At 40.1% G+C, this 19,420-nt stretch overlaps 1 protein-coding gene across 1 annotated transcript; it reads left to right on the top strand.

Moving 5' to 3' along the window:
* The first annotated feature begins 328 nt into the window (after positions 1-328).
* LOC103097378 (trem-like transcript 2 protein) lies at positions 329-18,069 on the top strand. Its single transcript, XM_007483857.2, has 5 exons — positions 329-923; positions 7,168-7,488; positions 8,852-9,254; positions 11,674-11,780; positions 13,098-18,069. Exons 1-5 carry the CDS (start codon positions 863-865, stop codon positions 13,109-13,111), a joined length of 906 nt encoding a protein of 301 aa, XP_007483919.1. The 5' UTR covers positions 329-862; the 3' UTR covers positions 13,112-18,069.
* The last annotated feature ends 1,351 nt before the right edge of the window (positions 18,070-19,420 follow it).

Below are 19,420 nucleotides of genomic sequence, written 5' to 3'. Positions count from 1 at the left end.
AACTGAAAAACAAATGCCACTACATTCTTCATATGCTTGGTGCTGAAAAGGAATTTAGAAGCTCTTTTTATAGAGGATGCAGAAAGAGAGGTCTGGATCCTGCCCAAGGTCAAGTAGGTAGTAAATGGAAACACCAGGATTTGGATCTAAGTCCCCAAGATCCCACATCTTTCTCATGTATCACATTTTGTAGACTTTTCTCTCCCCTATCCAAATGATTCTCTACTCAGACATGAAGACTCCTACATTATCTATGGAGACAGAGTAGAGGATGGAAAATGGGGAGACTTGGTTCTGAAACTTGCCTCTGACACTGGTAAGCTGTGTGACCCTGGACAAAGTTCCTGAACCTCACTGAGCCTTAATTTCCTCATCTGTATAAGGATGCTGACGATACTTGGAGTGCATACCTCCCAAGGTTCTTTTGAGAGCCCAGTGATATAATTTATATCATATGCTTTACCAGCTTTAATGACTATAACATTCTGTCCGGACTATTGCCCATCTCTTTCATTTGGGGGACTCAAAACCGCTGAGGCAGAGCAGCTCTAGGGTAGGGTGGAGTTGGCCACACCTGCAAAGCTTCTGAGTGAGGAACGGAAGCAACAGCAGACTGCCTCTCCCAGTGATAGGCTCTCTCTGGGGCCCCTGCGGTTGGGGCCCTGGGCTTACTGAATGCTTGAGTTCCCAGCAGTTTCCTCATTTCCCTAAATGGGCAATTTCCCTTCCACAACTTCACCATCCTATTCACCAGACCCAGGTGGCAAGGCCCAGAGCTGGCTTTGGACGTTGAATTCAGGACCCCAAGATACCCAGGTCCCTGGGGGAGGGTTCAGAGGAGGCTGTGACCTCCCAAAGCTCCATGGAGCCAGGGACCTGTCTCTGGTTGCTGCTACTTCTCTTGCTGCTGTTCTGTGTCTCAGGTGAGAGTCTTGGAAGAGAGATGAGGCCTGGGATCACTGCATGATTCTGAGGGGTGGGAGGTATGTTGTTTTGGAAGTGGGAGAGGGATTTTCGGCATGATGGGAAGAGAGCTTTACTGAATGTACACCTGATCATTTCTGTTTCAGAAAGATCTTTTCTATCTCTCCCTTCCCCTCACTATCTAAAGAACTTGAATATTATTTGACAGAGATGTGATTATTTGTGAGAAAGGGACCTTAATTTCTGCACCCAGTTACCACTAAGCATATCAAAATACTGGCTGAGGAAGTGCCAATCAAATCAGAGGCACTTATGAACCCAGAGCAGTCTCCGTTTTGGGTATTCCATTTGTTAGGTCTCGAAATTGGGTACTAACTTTCCTCCTTAAAAAACTGGCTCTTTTAAAGGATCTGAACTTCTCTAAGGTTGTTAAGGGCTCCAGGTCTCTGATTGGTTCTGACGTCATGACTTTTATTTCATCAGCAGGTGAATTTAGATTTGTCTTGGGAGTGTAAATGGATGATTGTGGTTCTTAGGATGCATCCCCAGCCTCCTGCTCTGGGTTGGGACCAATGCCTAGAGATGGCTATCCAGTATAGCAATGATCATTGGTCCTTATGGGGGTTTTGTCCATTCCTATCATCATGGCAACTGGGTTACCACTTCCTGTTAATCTTTCCAACATAGGCATTAGGAAACCTCTTTTGCAGCTGCAAGCAGTGGGTTGAGAGCCAAAGGTCAGGTTGGTTTATCCCTACCAAATCTATCCTATCCATCCTACAGCCTCAAGGCAGGATGAGCTCTGCCCCTTCCCAAATAGAAATTTGTCTCCCCTATATTAGGGATCTCCAGTTATGGAAGTAATGTTTTAGCTTCTAGATGGGGTTTCCAGAAAGCCTCCATATATTTTCTGGGTTGGGACCATACAATTCAGAGCAGGTAATAAATATGTTGAAAATTTACTGAAAGCTGAAAAACATTTCTGTAGTAGATTTTGCATTTGGATTCTAGTGACTTGGAATTGGATCCTCCTTCCCCTTTTCTCCCTAGCATAGGTACTGAGAGAGTACCTATGGATACCATAATGGATAATGCACCCATGAATGATCTGAGCCTGTCATTTTAAGATCAATGCCAGAGAATTGATCCAGGCATGGCAACTTTAGGACTCTGCATGAGTCAAAGAATCCATAAGTTAATGTTTTATCACCGTGGCCAACCCATCTGAGATCAAAGTGAGGAAGCACTGATCCTGGATGAAACTAGACATCTTGGAATAATCAGTGATCCAGGAAAGAACAAGTCATTCTTGCTTGAAGTCATCTCCTGTTCATGATATTACTGAGTGGATGATCTAAGTATGGATTAATGTGTTACTACTTCTGCTATTATCTTAAGAATCTTTAATTAACTTTGGAATGCTTTTGAAGTAGCCCCTTGCCTACCTGCTCTTCTATTTTTGTGCCTAAGCATTACGTATTATACCATTACCTCATGTTTGTCACGTCACATGTATTCTAATAAATGCCCTCTGCTACTGATGCACAGCTGCAGTTGCCCTGAACATCAGGAACACTTCAGGCTCTCTCTCTCTCCTTTCAGTGGTCCAGCCCATGCTCAGCTGTTTCCTCTTTAGGTACCCTGCTCTTTGTGCTCCCTGTTTATGCTGGTGGGAGTAGAGCCCTGGAGAAATTACTATTTACAAGTAATCTAATGGGGACCAGGAGTCAAACAACCAAAAGTAACTTCATATTCTCCTCCATGAAGATGAGAAGGTATAATGGAAAGTGCAATGTTCACTAGTTACTTTTCTTTTTGGATCTTAGTTTTTCTGTTTACAAAATGAGTAGATGAGGGGTTGGATTTTATTCAGTTGTTTCAGTCATGTCCTCCATTTGGAGATTTCTTGGCAAAAATGTCGGAGTGCTTTGTCATGACCTTTCCCAGTTCATTTTACAGATGAAGAAACTGAGGCAACAGAGTTAAATGACATGTGCAGGGTCATATAGAGCATAGCTGTCTGAGGCTGGAGTTGAACTCAGAAATCTGAATTTTCTTGACTCCAGGCCCAGTGCTCCTTCACTACACCACCTAGCTGCCTGAGGGGCTGGACCTGAAGACAACAAATTAAACAAACATTCATGAAGCACCTATTGTATACCAAGCACTAAGGACATAATGATTAAAATCAAACAAGTCTTGTAATCAAAGAACTTATGTTCTATTAGGAGGATAGGTATAGCTTTTACACAGATAAACAAGTACAAGGTAATTTGAGGAGAAAGAATAATGCTGAGAGAGAGGGTGAAGAAGGATAAAGTATGCTTTGATAAAGGAAGTAGAATCTTTACTGAGCATTGAAGGAAGATAAAGATTCCAAGAAGTAGAGATGAAGTTAGTCAATGAGCCATTAATTAAGCACCTTTTATGTGCCAGGCACTGTGCTAGGGAAGATAAAGTTGGGGGGTGGGCATTAAGATACAGATTTCTAAGCGGCTTCTTACAAGATTGTAGAGGTGATAATAAACCTGAGGATAACTAGAATGCCAATTTGGTTAGAATATGAGTGTGTGAAAAGGCATTAATGGGAAACAAATCTGTAAATCCAGAGTGGAATCAGATAATGGAGGGATTAAAATGCAAGTTTGCATTTTATCCTAGAGGCAATAGTGCGACATTAATAACTTTCATTCAGGTGTATACCATTGCCAGATTTGTGTTTTAAGATGATAAGATAGTTTCTTGAAGGATGAATTGGAGGAGGAAAATCTTGAAAGGAAGGAAATGAGTGAGGACACTTCTGCAGTCTGGGTGAGGGGTGATGGAGATTCTAGTTAAGGAAAATGGATGTTTGAGTAGAGAGAAGGGAATGGGAGTGAGAGAAGGTGAGAAGTTATGATAATCAACTGATTTGAAAATCAAATGTGAAGGAGAAGGAGTCAAGAATAAATCCAAGACTTATAAACTTGGGTGACTAAAAGATGTTCTCTTAAAAATAAGTGAGTTCAGAGGGGAACAAGTTTGCCTGTTCCATTATAGGAATTTGGAATGACATTTAGGTAGAAACATCAAATAGGACAGTTAGTGATACAATACTGAATTTCCAAAAAGAGACTATAATTGGGTATGTAGATTTGGGAGTCATATTCTTAAACATTATCACTGAACTTATAATGAGATCACCAAGAGACAGTGTAGAGCTAGAAGAGAACAGTGACCAGGACAGAGTCTCATGGGGCAAACTGGGATCAAAGAATCATAGCTTTAGAACTGGAAGAAACCTTAGAATCTATCCAGAGACAATCTATGCATTATTTCAATTAGTATTTCCTTTTTCTGTGTCCAGAAGTTCTTGCATTTCTTGCATTAAAGTGGTTAGTTTTTTGTCTTGTCAAGTTATTTTGGGAGACATATAACTCTTATGTTGTCTCTTCATCCTGCCTTCAAGATCAAATTTGGATCGCCAGCGTGCCTTCTTTTAATGTTATTTATTGCTTTTGCTTTTCTTCTTCCAGATTGTCTTTGATGGCTCTGTATTTTTATTACCAATCAGTTGTGTTCTCTATTGTTTCTTTGGTGAGATTTTCCATCACAGATTCAAGTTTTTCTAGTCTACTAATTATTTATTTTGTCAGGCCATAAATTCTGTCTTCATAATTCTCATTTCTTTTTTAATATTCTCAGGAATAGTGTGTTGTGTTTTTTTCCCCTCAAATTCCAAAGAGTCTTCTGTTTCATCAAGTGTTGATTCATAGACCCACATTTCCTTCTGCTGTTAACACTTCTAACACTCTCTGCTTATCCTCAAGGTCTTTGAATTTTATTCCTCCTAAGACCTTTAGAAATTTTAGCAATCCCCCTCTCTCCTTATTTCCCCCTATTGCTCACTTTTCTCCCTCCCTCCCCTCTTTTGGTAGTTTCCCTGGGGTTTGGATCTCAAAGTGTCTCACCCTCCTCCAACACTGAGCAATTCATGGTTCACCAGACTAGGTCTCTCTGCTCTGACTTTTGGGGAACAGAATGGTTCCTAGCTAAATGCTAGGCTCTTTCTTTCAGCCTTGGTGGAGTGAGTGATACACATCACCTCCTCACCTCCATGGTGTTCTGTCTTTCTATTCCCCAGTAGTTCAGATTGCTGCCACCCTAGGACCACCACAGCTGGGGTGGTTTATGTCATTCGGAATATGAATTTCTAAGGCTCTGGCTGGGGGAGGAATGAGGCTGAATTCTTTCAAACCCAGATATGCTTCTTACTCCTTTCTCTCTGTTTCTCTGCCCTCCTGCAGAAATTTGGTTTGCAGCACAGAACACTGAGGATGCTGGCTATTGAGCCTCCAGTAAATTTCTTCAAGGCACTAGGAAGAAGGAGTGGGTATTGGCTTATGTTGCAAGCCCATGACTCAAGTTTTGGTCATCAAGTACAGCCTTGCTTTCAGTAGCCTGGTGATTGGTAGGGAAAGGAGTGCTGAGGGGCTCAGAGTAGGTATTAGTTTATGCCCCCCCCCTTTAACCTGCTTTTTGATTCCTGGTATCCTGGAACATGAAGAAAACTGAAATTGCTTTATCTTTGGCACATGATCTCTCCTTTGGAGAGGTTTGAGAGCTTACAAGGATCTGTGAAAACTGGCATTTGGTTTTGTTTGTTATGTGACCTAGAGGTCCTTTAGAGTTCATTCAGTCTGACACCATCATTTTATAGTTAAAGAAAATGAGGCACAGACTTGTTCAGGGTCATACATCTTAGCTGTTAGAGGAGGCAGGAGATGATGGATGATGGCCCAGCATAGGAAACTGAGGAGTAGTCAGATATAGAAGGAAGATCAGGAAACCTCAAAGTTTCCTTTCAGCATTAAATCTTCTGTTCCATTCCCCTGATCTCCAAAATTCAGGTCCTAACTAAAGTTTTTCTAGGCAATCTGCTCTGATTAGCCCATACCTATTTCTGATCACTCTTTTGTTTCTACACTTCTTAGTGCTTATAGGACCGTCCAAAAAGTTTTGCTTCCCTTCATGGAATGGATATATTTCTTTAAAAGGAGTAGAAATAAAATCAGTGTCTGCCATACAGTGGGTTCTTAACAGATACTTGTTGATAAATAGATTTGTTGAATAAACCTAATTTTAAATACACTGGTGGGGTCTGCAAGTTAGATAAGTCTTCTGATTAATGAATTTATATGATCATTACTTTACCATCTTTTTTGTAACTCAGGATTTTTACATAATGCATTTGCTTAAAGCAGAACATATTTGCATTCCAATACACTTGTTTATTATTGACAGCCGTACTTTAAGGTCTTTGATACAGGTAGTTTAAAGACCAGGAAACTCAGAGTGAGACAATGTAAATGACTTAGCCAAGGTAGCACAATGAGTGTCAGGTAGGATTCAAACTCAGTCCTCTCCTGACTCCAAGTCCACCACTCTTTCCTCTGTACTGAATTGCCTTCACATTCCCCCACACCTACTCCATCCCAGCAGTCTTCAAGGGCAGGGTGAATGTCTTTTCCATCCATATAGGAATTCTATGAAAACAGGAATTGGGTTTCCCCTCTTACTGGGTATTCCTTCCCACACTCCTAACTATAAGACTACTGTATATACATACACAAGGGATGCTCAACACAAGTCTTACTAACTGATTCTTAATGACCTTAGGAAGGGAGAACACTATGGAGGACAAGGTTTTGGTGACTTATGCAATAGTATGGGCAATTTTGGATATAGAGCCAGGAAGACTGAATTTTAATTTTAATTCAGGCACTACTTGTATGATCCTAGGCAAGTCAAACTGAATCTCAGTTTGCTTATCTGAAAAATGGGGGCAATAATGCCATTTACATCCCAGAGATGTTGTGAAGTTTAAATGAGATGCTATATGTAAAAAAACTTTGTAAATGTCAGTTATTAATAATGTTATTTTTTATTAGATTCATGACTTTTTAAGTGTAGTGTTCTCTTTGTACCATGGAAAAAGCAATGGATTTAGAACCTTAGGAGCAAAGCCCAGCTCTGTTGCTTACTACCTATGTGATCTTGAGAATGTAATGCCTTAGTTTCCTCATTTGGAAGATGCGAAAGTTGGACTAGATGGCCTCCACAGTCTCTTCCAGCTCTAAAAATATGATCTTGTGGTCCCTTAGTGTCTTCTAGCTTCTTCTTTCATTGTTTGGTTTTATTTTTCTTTCTTCTTTTTCTTTCCCTTCCCCTTTCTCTATTCCCAATGGGGTATGTGCCCCCTAGACTCCCAGGCAGAGAATGTATATACAATGGTCCGTTACCGAGAAGGGGAGACACTGTCTGTTCAATGCTCCTACACTGTCCGTTTGGATAGATGGGAGGGCAAGGTCTGGTGTAAGGTGAGAAGGAAGAAGTGTGACTCAGGGTTCAGTCGAGGCTCAGGCTTCAGCCCTCCATACAAGCTTCATGATGACCCACAATCTGGGCTCCTCACTGTCACTATGGAAAGACTTCGGCACCAGGACTCTGGGAAATACTGGTGTATGCGGAACAATTCACGCACCCTATACCCTGTAAAAGGCATTCAGCTGGTGGTCTTACGAGGTGAGTGTTTGAGTCAATATGGGGGAAGGTTACTTTGATTCTCTAAATTCTCTTGAAAAAAAATTTAAATCTTTATTATTCTAAAGGTTTACAAATCCAAACAGAACAAGCATTTCCATATATAAAGAAAAAAGTTATTACATAAATGAAATCACAGATCTCCTATATGTTTAATTTACTTTTCTTCATATCTACGTGACAAATCCTGTCCACAAGTATCTCCAACCCTCATCATACAGTATATTGTCATGGAAACCAACATGTTCATATAAATTAAGTCTTTCATATTTTATCTTTCTGTTCATTTTCTGATGATAACATTCTCAGCTTATTCTTCTGATATTAGTTTTGTGGCTGTGTATAATGTCTCTAAATTCTCATTAGCTCCTTCCTGACCCCTTCCTTGTCAAGGTTGATATGAAAGAGATAAAGTCACAGGTCAGGAGAGGGGAGATTGCATTCCTTCTCCCCACCCCCTCCTATACTGCTCCTTCTGACAATTCAAGTCAGTATTTAAGAGATCTCAATTTCCCACCCTTATCCTCATCTCTGAATTGAAAAAAGCTATATCTATTCTAAAGGGTATAGGAGCATAAGGAAAAATTATGAGGTGATGAAACAAAGAAGAGTAATGGGAATGGCCTTTATAAAAAGCCAGAATCAGAACTATAGTGTGAAAAAGGTAGCTTTGCTTTGGGAAGGTAATAAGAGGTACAGTTAGGGGAACCTCTCCCCCACATCCCAAACCTCATTTCATGCCCTTGTGGAGATTCCAGTGTATGCCCTGCCAAAACTACCACTAGAGATTAGGGTCTCATTGCCAAGGTGTATCTCATTTAGTTTCCTCATCTGTAAACTAAGCTGGACTAGCTGACCTTGAATGTTCCTTCTAGTGCTAAATTTATGAACCTAGAATCCTGTTGTCCTTTCTCTCCAAACCTTATGAGGATGAGGGCCAGGACTCTGGTTAATGGACTAACCCTTGCTAGCATGATTACAATGGAGATAAGACTGTTTTGCTACCACATATCTCCATATCCCTTCCGCTCTCAATATAAGGTTAAGCCACTCCCTCAAACTTAATTTGTCTCAAGTGTGCCTTGTCCAGAATCACATAGATAGTAGTTGTAATGAATTAGAGATGTGAGATGGAAAGAAGTTTTCAGTTTTGCCCCAAATCCATTGCTGTCCTTCATCCCTACTACCCCAACACATACCTCTCAACTTGTGTACTCAAAGTCCAGAAAATGGATGATGATAACCCTGAGCAATCCCAATTGAATCTTCTGGAGAGTAGCTCCTCTGCCCTTCATCTCAGTCAATACTTCTGTGTTAATTTTTTTCTTTCTTTCTACTTCCTCAGCACCTTCAACTGAGAAAAACACCCCATTTACTACAAAGGATACCTCCATCCAGAAGCCAGACTACATCTTGAGGATTGCTGTCACCACGGGCCCACTGCTCGACAAGGTCAAGGACCTTCCCATGATTGCTCCTATCACTACTTCTGTACCTGCCTCAGTGGGTAGGATGCCTACTAACACAGCCACCATTTCTTTAATGGACACTGTGTCTAGAGTGACCATGAGATCCACACCAGTGACCAGATCTGTAACCACTGCCATGTTAAGGATAACCACAAGACCCTCAGTAACTAATGGATCTCCTAGCAAGGCTTCAGTGATGTTGGTCACAGTCAAGGCCAGATCCTCTAGTACCAGATCCACCACCACCAAATCACACCTTGAGAAATTACCTCCTAACAGGTACCCTATTAATCTTAGGATGTGAGAAAAACATTTTTAAGCACATTAGCTGCTCTCTTTCTAGTTGTGATGATCCCAGGATGGAAGGCTCACCTATCACCCAACCTCTTTTCTGATTTGGTCTTTTGTCAGATTAAGTGGGAGAAAGATAGGGAACTGAGGGAAGGAATGGGCGACAGGCAGATGGGCTTTAGTTGTATGGAAATGAGAGGAGTGAAAGATAGAAAACAGAATTGACAAATGGGAGGTGAGTTTGGGAATAAGAGATGGGAGATAGGGATTATATATTCAAAGTGGGGAATGGGGAAGGGGATAAGGCATGGAGAATGGCAAATGGAGATGTTTTGGATAGTAGGGCATGTAAACAGGGGGTGAGGAATAGGAAATAATGCAGAGAATAGGGAAAGGACATACAGACTGAGAAAACTGATTGCAAAGTTGGGATGGGAGGTGAGATATATCTGGTATAAAGGAATTCAGAGGATATCCATCCTGGAAGGATGGAAAATTCAGACCAAATTCTGAAAACATAAAGAAGAAATAATGCTGACAAGAAGGGAAAACTGTTAAAAGGTACTTAGTTACCTAAGCAAATTTATGTGAATACATAAAAAGTTCACTAATCAATTTAGATTTATATAGTCATATAGTATAGAAAATAGAATAAGGATAAGGATCAGAGGAGGGAGACAAAAGGGTTATATGACCTTTTGAGAAAAATATTAGGAATGATAAAGCTCAGAATGAGCTGAGGCTGATGAAGAAAGCTACATTTAAAGGGTTTGTTTTTTTAAGCCAAAGTGAGGAAATGATAAGGTTTTAATAAGTAATAGGCCTACCACTCTGGACAGATGAGATAGTGATGATAAAAAGCAAGGAGAAGGAAGAAATGCCCAAGCTTAATTTTGCTCCTGTTTTCTCCTATAAGTAGGAATATTTTTGGATTGAAAATGACCAAAAAAGAGATGAAAAATAAATTGAATCTGAAGATAAGTAAGGAAATAGTAAGAGAAGAACTAATTTCTGTTGATGAATTCAAGCACTTAAGTCCACATAAAGATCTAAGATCTAAAAGAGCAGATGTCTTGTTATTAAAAATTGGGAAGAGAATGGAGCCTACAGTTTTTAGGTCACTGAGTTTGACTGTGATTCTCATCAAAATTCAGAAACATTTTTGAAGGGATCATTAGTGAACATCTAGAAAATTCATTCATGAGCATCGGTTTAATTAAGAATGTATTTGGGAAATTAAAAGAAAATTTAATTAAAAAAAAAAAGGATAAGTCACTTGGCCTCTCAGTGCCCCAAGCCATCCTCCAAGACTATATGTTTCAGAGGATGTGCCAATTTGTTTGAAAGAAAAGAGTCTTTTTTTATCAGGAGTACTCTTTACCAAAGAAACCCCTAAACACCAGTTAGAGCTAATGGAATTGGAATGAACTCCCTTGAGAAATGATGGATTTTCCCCACCAGAGGTCTTCAAGAAGAGACTAGACAAGCACTTGCTAGAGATATTGAAGAAAGGATCCCTTTTCTTAGGTATGTGTTGAACTGGAAAGCTTCAGTCTCTCCCATCTTGGAGATAATGTTGTCAGCTAGTTTGGTCAGGAGAAATCAGAAATGGAAGATGAATGGTGGGAAGGTTACACTGGGCACTCAAGGGGGTAGTAAAGGAATAGGGGTTGGCAGATAGGAAAGAGAGAAAAGTGGTTAAGTCAATATGAAGCAGGAAATGGAGTAGGGGAGAAAAGAAAGGCATTCTTCATCGCTCATGGGGAGAATAATGTGTCCACCAATTCCTGATGGAGATTTCTTTGGGGACATGATATGATTGAAGAGTAAAGTTGGTGTGTGTGTGTGTGTGTGTGTGTGTGTGTTCTTCCATATTCTGGAATCCTTAATCTTCTCTTACATCTGGGTTCTCAGGAACTTTTGTTTCATTACTCTGAATTCAATGACAAATAAAAATGTTGGGAAGTCCTGCTGGCATCTCCATGTAGGAGGCCTTTGTGTATCTGTATTTCTTTCTTTTGGACGCAGCCAGGAGTTTAGACCTTTGAGTCTGGAATCAGGAAGTCCAAGTTCAAATTTGGTGTCAGTCATGTACTAGATGTGTCACCCTAGGCAAACCACTTACTCTAATCCACTATGTCCCTAATCCACTGGAGAAAGAAAGAAAGAACAAACCACTATTTTTGCTTAGAAAATTCCATGGACAGTATTATCATGCTATGGATAAGAGGGTCACAGAGTTTTCTTTGGATCAGTATTAAGGAGGATTAAATATATTTCCCTTTCCCTTCCCATCCCATCACTCTGGATTCACCATTTCCCTCAATCCAGGATGGGAGTTTTAGGAAGAAGCATACATGTGCTAACCCTATTTCCCTGCCATTCTCCTATTTTGTCTTGTTTTTAGTTTCTACAACTCTGGTCTTGCTGTTCCCATGTTGTTGGGGGGAAGTTTCATGATCCTGATGTTTTCAGTTGTATTCTATGTCCTATGGAAAAAGAAACGCATGGGAAGTGAGTAAGAACTTGGCCTGCCCAAGGGCAGGACTCTGAACCAGTTCTGTTTCGAGTCTCTTCTAACACGAATATTGGTGATTCCATGTCTCTTTTCCTCTTGCTGGGGAGACTTGACATTCATGGCCCTTCAAGGACAAGGGAATGGGGGACTTGCAGAACATAGCTCCTAGGACTTCCATGGCAACTAATCAGTCAGTTAATAAGCATTAATTAAGCATTTAAGTTATGCCATTCACTATTCTAATCAAAGGGGAGAAAGAGAAAAACAGAAACAGTCCCTATCTTCAAGAAGCTTAAATTTTAATTAGTGAGTCATCATGTAAATAAATAAATATATTCAAGAGATAGAGTGCATGGAAAGTATTTTGAAAAAGGAAGACAGCCACTGGAAGAACCAGAAAAGGCTCCTTGTAGAAAAGATTTGAGCTGAGTCTTAAGGGAAATCTAGAAAACTGAAAAGGTAATGAGTGGGCAGAGCATTCCCAGGCATGTGGGAATGACTCAAACAAAAATCATTTGACTTGACTTAGAAGCAGATAGATCTGGGTTCAAGTTCTGCTTCCAACACATACTACCTATGAGACCCTGGACAAATCACTTAACCCCGCAGTGCTCTAATTAAACATTCTAAGCCTATAAATTGTAGAGCAGTTGGTGATCCATATTGGTAATTACCTGGGAGTTCCCTATACCAATGAAATCATAGGTAAATTCCCTGTCTTTTTTGGGCCACGCTCTGTGGGAATAAAAATTAAAAAGTGCAACAGTCTTCCCTCAAGGAGCTAACATTCTATTAAGTACAAGAAAGTTTCCTCTCTATTTTTAGTTCTAAGTCTAGGGGATGGATTGAGAAGGAACATATATATCCCAGGCTGGGCTAGGAATGTCATTTGTATATTGCAGTGATGATGAACCTATGGATGGGTGCCAAAGATGGCACATAGAGTGCTCTCTGTGGGCACTCAGCCACCCTCCCTCCTCAACCCCTACCCCCAGAGTTCATTACTAGAAAAGCAGAGGGACTTGGGCAGGGCTGCTTCCTTCCCCCTCTCCATAATGCTTGGTGACATTTTTTCACATCACCCACCCCTCTGCCCAGCAGCCCAGGAGGAGAACTGTGTGGGGTAAGGGGTGAGATGAGGTAAACCCAGCATGTGGTGGGGGGAGCAGCATGGCATGTGGTCTCTGGTGGGGGGCAGGCACAGCACTTGGTCTGGGAGTGGGGTGGGGATAGGGCTCAGCATTCCATCTCTAAAAGGTTTGCCATCACTGGTAGTAGTGTATATGGACACTATTTCCTTTATATCTTTGCAGCGTATTATGTATAAGATGGTCCACTTTTACCCTGGTCCAAGGAGCCTGAAGAGCTGGAGCACTCAGAAGCAGGCTAAGTCTAAGTAGTCTGAGACTACGCGGTCCCAGTCACTGTGGAAGGAAGATCCTTTTCCTGCTGGTCCTATGGTGCTGGAATCAGTGGAAAGGAAGATGGCTAATGAAGATTGATTCCAGGTCAAGTGGGATGAGAATCCATCCTGGCTCCTGGGTTCAGAGAATGACTGACTTTGTAGAAGGATTTGGGTAACACTAGAGGGGTATATTTGCCTTTAGAAAATAAATATTACACCCCTCCCAGATTTGAAGGCAAGGGATGAGAAAACTGGGTGTCCAACCCATTCCAGATGGGACAGAGGAATAAAGTAACAATCCAGATAGCTTACTCAGTTTGGCAGAGGTCTGCTGTGACCTTTTGCAGGCAGGAGTCTAGATTAGATGCATTATGGAGATCTTTTTCTAGCACTACCTTGAAGACAGGGGGATTTTGCTCCCTCTCTTGGGTGGCAGAATCTTCTAGGAGGGATTTCAGAATAGAGTAGTCTTTAGACAATTCCCCCTAAGATGGTACCAGAAGAATCCATTTTACTCTGCCCATAATGAGAGGTCCTAATTATATAAATCTTAATGGGGTAGTAAGAAGGGGCTAATATGCCCATTTTATAAATGAAAAACAAAAACAAAACCCATGTTGTAACTTGTATACCATTTTGCAAGGGGAGAAATTGGGGAAATATGGGAGTCTTGTTTACCTTTTCTCTCCTTTCTGTCGGATAACTACGTTGTCTAATCCTTTCATCTTGAATGCTAGCTTCATGTAGTGTGTGTGTGTGTGTGTGTGTGTGTGTGTGTGTGTGTGTGTGTGTGTGTGTGTGTGTATAGGTGGGAAGGGCAGAGCACCAGTATTTGTGGACTCCCTTCTGGAGTTGTTTTCTTTTCTGAAAAAAAGGGGAGGTCTAAAATCTCTCTTTGAGAAATGAAAATGTGTTGGGGTGTCTCCTGAGAAAGACTTTCTGAAGGGCTCCTTCAATGGTCCTGTCCTCTCTGAGGGTAATGATCTAGCAGTCTTTATATTTCTACTCTCTTCCCTGACCTAAGACTGTTTTCTTGGTTTTAACCTGGGAAAGAAGAGTCACTTTCCTGTACTGTCCCCAGTTTCCTGGGGATGGTGGTGGTATAGGATGGGCAATTATACTCTTTAAGCATGTCATTCATTATTTCCCTGCTCCTGACCACTCCTGGGAGGGCTTCATTATTGACAGAAGCAACTTTGGGAGCATCAGAGTCGATAACTGACTTTCCTTGCTTTAAGATATCTCCCCTCTCTTAGGGCTATTGTAAAACTAATGCCAGGGACCTCCACAGTCCACAAACAGGTTATAGATCAGAATGAGGCTGTCCTAGCATTTCCTTGTGCACCCTATAACCGGGCAAGATAAGGCCCATGGTCCAATTAGATTTCATTTTTTCATTCAAGAAGTATTTATTAATGATGGCTAGCTTTTATTAGTAATTTAGCATGATATTATGTGCTCAGTACTGTGCTATAATGTCAGATATAGAAAGAATTATGGATCCTGCCCTCTTTGAGCTTATTAAATATACTTGACTTGCAGGGTTTCTTCATCTGGGGTATATGAACTCATTTGATAAAAAAAATCTTGATGACTGTATTTCAGTATAATTGGTTTCCTACGTAACTTGTGTTTTTTTGTGTGTGTTCATCTAAAAATTCTTAGAATGTCTATAGAGTTCATCAGACTGCCAAAGGGGGTCCATGACACAATAAAAGGTTAAGAATCCCCGACTAGAGAGACAGGATACGTGCTGGTGAGAAATAAGAGAATAGCTCTAAGCTAACTAACTCATCAACATAGGAATCCAGGGCAAATTGAATGACTTAAAGGGCACCCAAGAAGGTTAGTTAGATCAGCAGCCAGAGACCTCATTAATCGGGTGCTGGTCACAGTTGATATTCTGACACTTGGTTATCCCTGGGTGCCCTGCCCATCCAATGCTGGTTTCTTTGCTTTTGCTGATATCCAAGGGGATAAGTAAGTAGAATGACTTTCTGAAAATTATTAATGCTTGGGGATTGACTCCCTGCCCATTCCCCAGGCTGGGATGATTACTCAAAAGAGAGAACAAAGGTCATGTTCAGGTGCCAGATGCTGGTAGACTTCAGCATTCAGTCTCAAACAGTGTTTTTGCCCATTTTTGTAATTCTAGCACATAGCACAGTGCTGTTGGCCTGGAAATTAACCCACTTCCACCTGCAGAATGATGTAAAAAATATTTTTATTGATACATTTCATTATTCACATCAGTGAAATTTCCATTTTATCTATTTCTCTTCTCCATTCCAGAGAACCAACAAAGAAAAAATAATTTAAAAAACCTTTACTTTCAGTCTTAGAATCAATCCTGTGTATTGGTTCCAAGGCAGAAGAGCAGTAAGGACTAGGCAATGGGGGTTAAGTGTCTTGCCCAGGGTCACACAGCCAGGAAGTGTCTGAGGTCACATTTGAACCCAGGACCTCTCTTTTCTAGGCCTGGCTCTCAATCCACTGAGCCACCCAATTGACCCCTACCCCCAATTTTTAAAGAAAAAATATGAAAAAAAAAACCTGAGCAAAACTGGACAATAGACTGAGAAAATAGCAAAGATTGTGGAAAGCAGCACAACTAATGTACCTTCTATCTCTGCAAAGGAGTGGGGTGGGATGGGGTGATCTCATATCTCATATTTAGACTCATGCTTTTCTTTGTAAGTTTTGTAGCATTCATTTTTTGCCATATTACTATTTGTCTCTCTTTTTTAGCATTCTCTTGCCTTTGTTTTGTAGTTGTTCTTTCCATGTACATTGTTGTAGTTCTTATGCATATTTTCTTGGCTCTGCTTATTTTACTCTGAATCGGTTCATAGAAACCTTCTTATCCTTATTAATCTTATTTACTATTTCTTATAGCACAGTAATAGTTTATTACCTTCATGTGAAGGTTAGACTGGAGTGAGGGTCTATAGCAGGCAGACCCATTAGAAGTCTATTGCAATTTGACATGTGACCCTGGGCAAGTTGCTTAACTCCAGTTCACTGGCCTTTACCACTCTTCTATCTTGGAACCAACACTTAGTATTGATTCTAAGATGAAAAGTAAGGGTTTTTAAAAGTAAAATTTCTATGTTCCATTAAAGAATCTCTCTTAACCTCAATTGCCTAGTCCTTACCACTCTTCTGCTTTGGAACTGATACTTAGTATCAATTCTAAAACAGAAGGTAAGAGTTTATTTATTTTTAAAAAATCTGTAACTATTTTATTGGGGCAGCTAAGTGGCTCAGTGGATAGAGCTAGGCTTGAAGACAGGAAGTCTTTGGGTGCAAATCTGGCCTCAGACACTTCCTAGCTATTTGACTCTGGGCAAGTCATTTAATCCCCCATTGTCTAGTCTTTACCAATTTTCTGCCTTGAAACCAATATTTAGTATTGATTTTAAAATGGAAAGTAAAGATTTTTAAAAGTAAAGTTTCTGGGGGTAGCTGAGTGGCTCAGTGGATTGAGAGACAGGCCTAGAGACAGGAGGTCCTGGATTCAAATTTGACCTCAGACATTTCCTAGCTGTGTGACCCTGAGCAAGTCACTTGACCCCCATTGCCTAGCCCTTACCTCTCTTCTGCCTTGGAGCCAATACACAGTTTTGATTCCAAGATGGAAGATAAGCATTTAAAAGGAAAAAAAAAGTAAAGTTTCTGTCTTCTATTAAAGAATATCTCTCTAGCCCCCATAGGAGCATTCTTCAGTAAGATGCCTTCCCATCACTGAATCAAGACTTTTCCCTTTCTCTCTTCTTGTTTCAGTCTCTTCATTTGTGTTTGCAGTCATTCTCAAGCCCTCTTTGAGACTTTTCTTTCCCTTTTTCTTCTCTTCTCTTCTCTTCTTTTTTTTTTAACCATTGCTAGGATACATCACTTTCCCCTCTACCTTCTTCCTCCCAACTTCCCTTTCAGGTGCCCTCCCACTTTGCTATTTAGCTGTGCACCCTGCCATTCCCCCACAGATGGATAGGTTGTTGTGAGGTTTAGTACCTTGTGTTTCAAACCTGTTTCCCCACAATTTGTTCTTCTATTTATATCACACTTTCAGCCACATTTTCAGGTGTACTAGGAAGATGGTCCTTTAGAAAGATGGTCCTATCAATGGTCCTTCTGTTCTTATTTTGTTGTTGTTTTTATCCTTATAGGTATCTTTTTTTCTTCCAGTTTTTCCCTTTAGGTCTGGTGAATTTTTCTTCTATTTCTATCTCCCACCCCCAATCCCAGACCATTAACATTCTGTCCCAGTTCCCTTTGCTTCTCATTGTTGGGGGCAGCTAGATGGCTCAGTGGATAGAACACTGGGTCTGAAGTTGGAAAGATTTGAGTTCAAATTTGATCTCAGACATTTATCTGTGCTAGTGTTCTTCCCCCCTATAGACTAACAACAGTGAAGTTTTTATTCTTCTTTTTTTTACTAAAAATCTCCAGGATGATAATAACCTTAATTTCTTTAACCCACCTCCTCCAAATTTTCCTCAATACTTCCCACTCCTTAGCAATTAAATATTCTGTGAGATTTGCATAGAGTTTTAGGTTATATATTTCTACCTTTGAAATGATCTATGGATAAATTAACTTCACCAAGTAGATAGAATGCTAGGCTTAGAGTCAAGAAGACCTAGATTTGAATCCTGAGTGTATGACAACTAGCTATGTAAGAAAGTTTTTTGACCTCTTAGTCTCAGTTTACTTATCTGTTAAGTGTCAAAAACAATAATATCTACCTCACAGGGTTATTAGGAGGGTCAAATGGAATAAGATATATATATATATATGTGCCTTATAACTGTCAGTTGTAATTATTGTTGAAATACAAATTAAAATATGTTTTTTAAAATGTCTAAATAAAATAAAACCTGTCTTCTATTTTTAAAGTCTTGTCACTCAGTTGATCAAAGTTTTAAAGTAAATATAAAACATTTCTGGATATTTCTATGAAAAAATCAACCAAAGGTATAAACAACCTAGTTACAGAGAAAGAAAAAATGAAGTCCCTCTAAGTCATTGGATGAAATTAGATGATAACAATGTATTGAAGTTAGTTCAAATAATTAGAAACACCTCTAGGCCTAAGTAACATATCAGAGAAAAGATGTTTCAGCAGACATTCTAGCAATTGCTTTGAGAGTTTAAACTTTGTAACATTTTGAAAAATCTCGACCAGTGATGATGAACCTATGGTATGGATGCCAAAGATGTCACTCAGAGTGCATTCTGTGGGCACGAGGTTACCCTCTCCCCAGTCCCCATCCCTAGAATTGTTTACTAGAAAGGTAAAGAAATTTGGGTGGCATTGCTCCCCTCCCCTCTCCACTGTGCCTGATGGCATTTTGATTCTAAGACAGAAGTTAAAGGGTAAAAAAAAAAACTCTACCAAGGCTCACAACCATGGAATCCAATAGAGTATTATATATACTTCTGGGAAACTTCTTAAGGACTACAGAAAGGGAGAAAAAGATATATCCAATTAGGAGCTATGGATTACCTCTTTGTCACATGTATTTGAAACTAAATTTTCCTACATTCCTTACATACTTATGGGACAATATTTGCCAGACTCTGGATAGGAATGTTTTCTACCAGGTATTATTACTATATAACCTTTCTTAAGTATCTTTGACTAAAATAAATCTTAGTTGATTTATTGATATCATATAGACAGATAGTCAATGAGGAGCACATTGGTAGGTGTACTAAGTATAAAAAATACCAAAATATATTAAATTATAAGATTAATACAAAAAAATATCCCAGTCCTTCAATGTTATCCCCTAAAACACTGAAAAAAAGAATCACTCTCCATCTGGGGACTCAATCTGTGGGAGTACTATTTGGGAGAGGGAGCCCAGAGTAAATGTTACATATGGAAATTACTTTCCAAATTTGTCCATTCTCCTGGCTTGGCTTTCTATTCACTGAGACATCTAACAGCCCCCAACATATTTTTTGAATGTGGATTGGGAGACCTCTGGGAAGAAGACATTTATCTTGCTATCACCAGTTGAGAAGGAGGAAAGTGGCACATTTGATCTCTCCAGTTCTTCCTTCCTCCAAGACCTTCTGAATTCTTGTTTTGAGTGATAGGATTTGTAAAACAAAAAGTAACTTTTTCCCTCCAGCCAAGAACTGAAGAGGAGTGCAGGGAAGACACCCACAGGGCAACTCCAGTTTTTTTTCTCCCTTTATCTGATGGCAAATAAGGAGAATGAG

This window comes from Monodelphis domestica, chromosome 2 (genome assembly GCF_027887165.1).
Source record: "Monodelphis domestica isolate mMonDom1 chromosome 2, mMonDom1.pri, whole genome shotgun sequence".
Classification (NCBI taxonomy): domain Eukaryota; kingdom Metazoa; phylum Chordata; class Mammalia; order Didelphimorphia; family Didelphidae; genus Monodelphis; species Monodelphis domestica.
Note: the sequence above shows the minus strand (reverse complement) of the source record. Positions and strands in the feature narration are given on the sequence as shown.

Coding starts and splice junctions, on each gene's coding strand:
- LOC103097378 (XM_007483857.2), top strand. CDS start 863: ATGGAGCCAGGGACCTGTCTCTGGTTGCTGCTACTTCTCTTGCTGCTG. Junction 924..7,167: donor GCTGCTGTTCTGTGTCTCAG/GTGAGAGTCTTG, acceptor TGTGCCCCCTAG/ACTCCCAGGCAGAGAATGTA. Junction 7,489..8,851: donor TCAGCTGGTGGTCTTACGAG/GTGAGTGTTTGA, acceptor CTACTTCCTCAG/CACCTTCAACTGAGAAAAAC.